The sequence below is a fragment of the Rhagoletis pomonella genome, unplaced genomic scaffold, assembly GCF_013731165.1.
Source record: "Rhagoletis pomonella isolate Grant_MI unplaced genomic scaffold, Rhpom_1.0 Rhpom_scaffold_00936, whole genome shotgun sequence".
Taxonomy (NCBI): domain Eukaryota; kingdom Metazoa; phylum Arthropoda; class Insecta; order Diptera; family Tephritidae; genus Rhagoletis; species Rhagoletis pomonella.
In genome coordinates, this window is record NW_023459490.1 from 40,466 (window position 1) to 43,008 (window position 2,543).

The following is a 2,543-nucleotide window of genomic DNA, read 5'->3' on the forward strand; positions in this document are numbered from 1 at the left end:
AATAGAGTTTTGTGGCCGATTCTCGGCGCAATAGTCGGATTTCCGAATGAAAGCCCATTTACCATTGCCTGTTTCGCTGGAAAACAAAAACCATCTAATATAAATGGTTTTATGCAGGAATTTTGTGAAGAAGTTGTTCTTTTAAGAGCAAATGGTTTGCAAGTGGGATCACTGAATCCAGCTCCAAAAAAATTTAATATTCGGTTGTTTACTTGTGATTCACCAGCACGTGCTTTTGTTTGCGGTGTTCAAAGTCATACTGGAAAAAATAGTTGCCCCAAATGCTCTCAAGTGGGAAAATATGAACAAAAGAGATTGTGCTTTTCGAAGCAAGTAGGGCAATTAAGAACAGACGAATCTTTCAGAAATAGGGAGGATGAGGCACATCATAGTTTGACATTTTTAGAGGAGGGAAATATATTGCAAAAAGCGGGCTTTGGAATGGTATCCCAGTTCCCATTAGATCCCATGCACCTTGTTGATCTCGGCGTGGCAAAGAAATTGCTTCAATTCTTGCTGAAGAGAGCTGATATAACAAGAATGAATAAAAAATTTGGCTTTGTTTCCACTAGGGTGCCATTGGAGTTTGGTCGGGTGTGTAGAAATTTAAATGAAATCAGCAATTGGAAATCCACAGAGTGTAGACAGTTCTTGTTATACTCAGGAATATTTATATTAAAAGATTGCATTGCTGATGATCTCTACTATCCCTTCCTTTTACTACATTCAGGAATACGAATTTTATCATCTGAAAGATTGTATAAAACAGAAGCAAATGTGGCTCAACAACTGCTAGAAGACTTTGTTGATTTGTTTGGGAACATTTTTGGTGTTCACGTTATAAGTTTTAATGTGCACGGTTTGCTGCATTTATCTCAATGCGCTAAAGAATATGGACCCTTGGACAATTTCTCCGCGTACAAATTTGAAAATTATTTGCAATATTTGAAAAGGGTTATTAAAAAACCTACAAACATTCTACAGCAGTTATTTCTAAGACTCCACGAAAGGAAAAATGTAGAAATGCCTAAAAACACAAAATTTGGTTCCTTCGAAATAGATCCAAAAAAGGAAAAAGATTCGTTTTGTTTCAGTCCAGTAACAGGACCTTTCATAATCGTTGAAACTTCAAGAAAATTTGGGCAGCATGTAGTATTAGTATATGCTTTTGAACAAATTAATAATTTGTTTGAGGAACCGCTTGAATCTGTATCTGCACTTGGTATATTAACGGCAGGTCAATTGAGTAGTGAAAAGTTTAAAATCCGCAAATCAGATATTCAATATAAATATTTTAGTATCCCATACAATAATGAGTTTCTTTTGATCCAAATTCTACACCACTTATTTTACGAGTTTTCGAACTAATCATTTAAAAACCCCACATATACATACATTTCTATTTACTTTACTCAAATAATATCGCTATTCAGTTCCAATCGCCGAACTTAAAAACCTTAAAAAATCGAAAATGGACTTAAATAATAACTCCAACGGCTCACTGAAAGGTAATGCTATTGAACAAATTTACAAACATTTTTTTAAATGATAAACAAAAAAAATTATATTTCAGAACAAAAACGGATTTTCGGATTGACTACTTTTAATAATTCTGTACCATACCCTGTGACGCATAAAAGTAAATTTTATATAGAAGTGCTTACGTTTTAACTTGCATATATTAATTTTTTTTTTATATAAATAGTTGACTTAAGATCGAAAATGCTTTCTGTAGTTCCGCCCACCTCCCAACCACGAATAATGCCATCCAATACTGTTGCCAAATCTTCAATTGGTACCGACTCCTTTAATTTATTGACAGCAAGGACCCAATGCAAAGAAAGTTTTACATCAGCCCATTTGACAGAGGCTTTTTCTACTGCTAATCATTCTTCTGTGGCGAAATACGTGAAACTTCCTTCAATTTCCATTTCCATAAAAGGTAATACCTATTTGATATAAATAAAGGAATATTCTTTAATTTTTCTTACCTTTTTCAGACAATCTTACACAAGTTGCACTTGATCAAGCAAGCTGTCCAGTTGAAACCGAAACTGCTTACCCCAAAACTGACAATATGACAGCTTCCAGAACTGCCAGCCATCCCACTTCATATACAGAAGGTATTAAAAATTAACTTTCTTAGTTTTTATTATTATTTCTTTTTAATGCAGATTAAGCAGTTTTTATAGATCGGCTAAGCACATCTGTGGGTTAACGTACCGGTGATTATCCATTTTAGTGAACGTAGGCCCAACTGTCGTGGGAACGTCAAGAAAAGGTCCACATGGTACCTACTCGACTCGACTGGCAGTATCAAAAATCCGATGGTTGTTTTTTAGATCTCCATAGCATGCGTATGCGTACCTACACGCATGAAAATAAAACAAAAATTTATAAATTTTGAATTCTAAGCGTAAATGTCAAACTCACGCATACGGATACGCATGCTATGGAGCTCCGCCCATGATAAAAACATAGTAAGGTAAAACCATGATACTAAAATGTATCAGGTGGCAGTGGTATAATAAAAGAATACGTCC

The 2,543-nt window shown here is 34.8% G+C and overlaps 1 protein-coding gene across 1 annotated transcript; it reads left to right on the top strand.

The window, feature by feature from the left end:
- The first annotated feature begins 1,727 nt into the window (after positions 1-1,727).
- Positions 1,728-2,179, top strand: LOC118751726. Its single transcript, XM_036486539.1, has 3 exons — positions 1,728-1,942; positions 2,001-2,123; positions 2,175-2,179. The coding sequence occupies exons 1-3, from the start codon at positions 1,762-1,764 to the stop codon at positions 2,177-2,179; spliced, it is 309 nt and encodes a 102-aa protein (XP_036342432.1). The 5' UTR covers positions 1,728-1,761.
- Positions 2,180-2,543: the final 364 nt, after the last annotated feature.

Bases quoted from the DNA above. Each gene is read 5' to 3' on its own strand.
- LOC118751726 (XM_036486539.1), top strand. From the start codon at position 1,762: ATGCCATCCAATACTGTTGCCAAATCTTCAATTGGTACCGACTCCTTT. The intron at 1,943-2,000 runs GTAATACCTATT...TACCTTTTTCAG, and splicing joins AATTTCCATTTCCATAAAAG to ACAATCTTACACAAGTTGCA.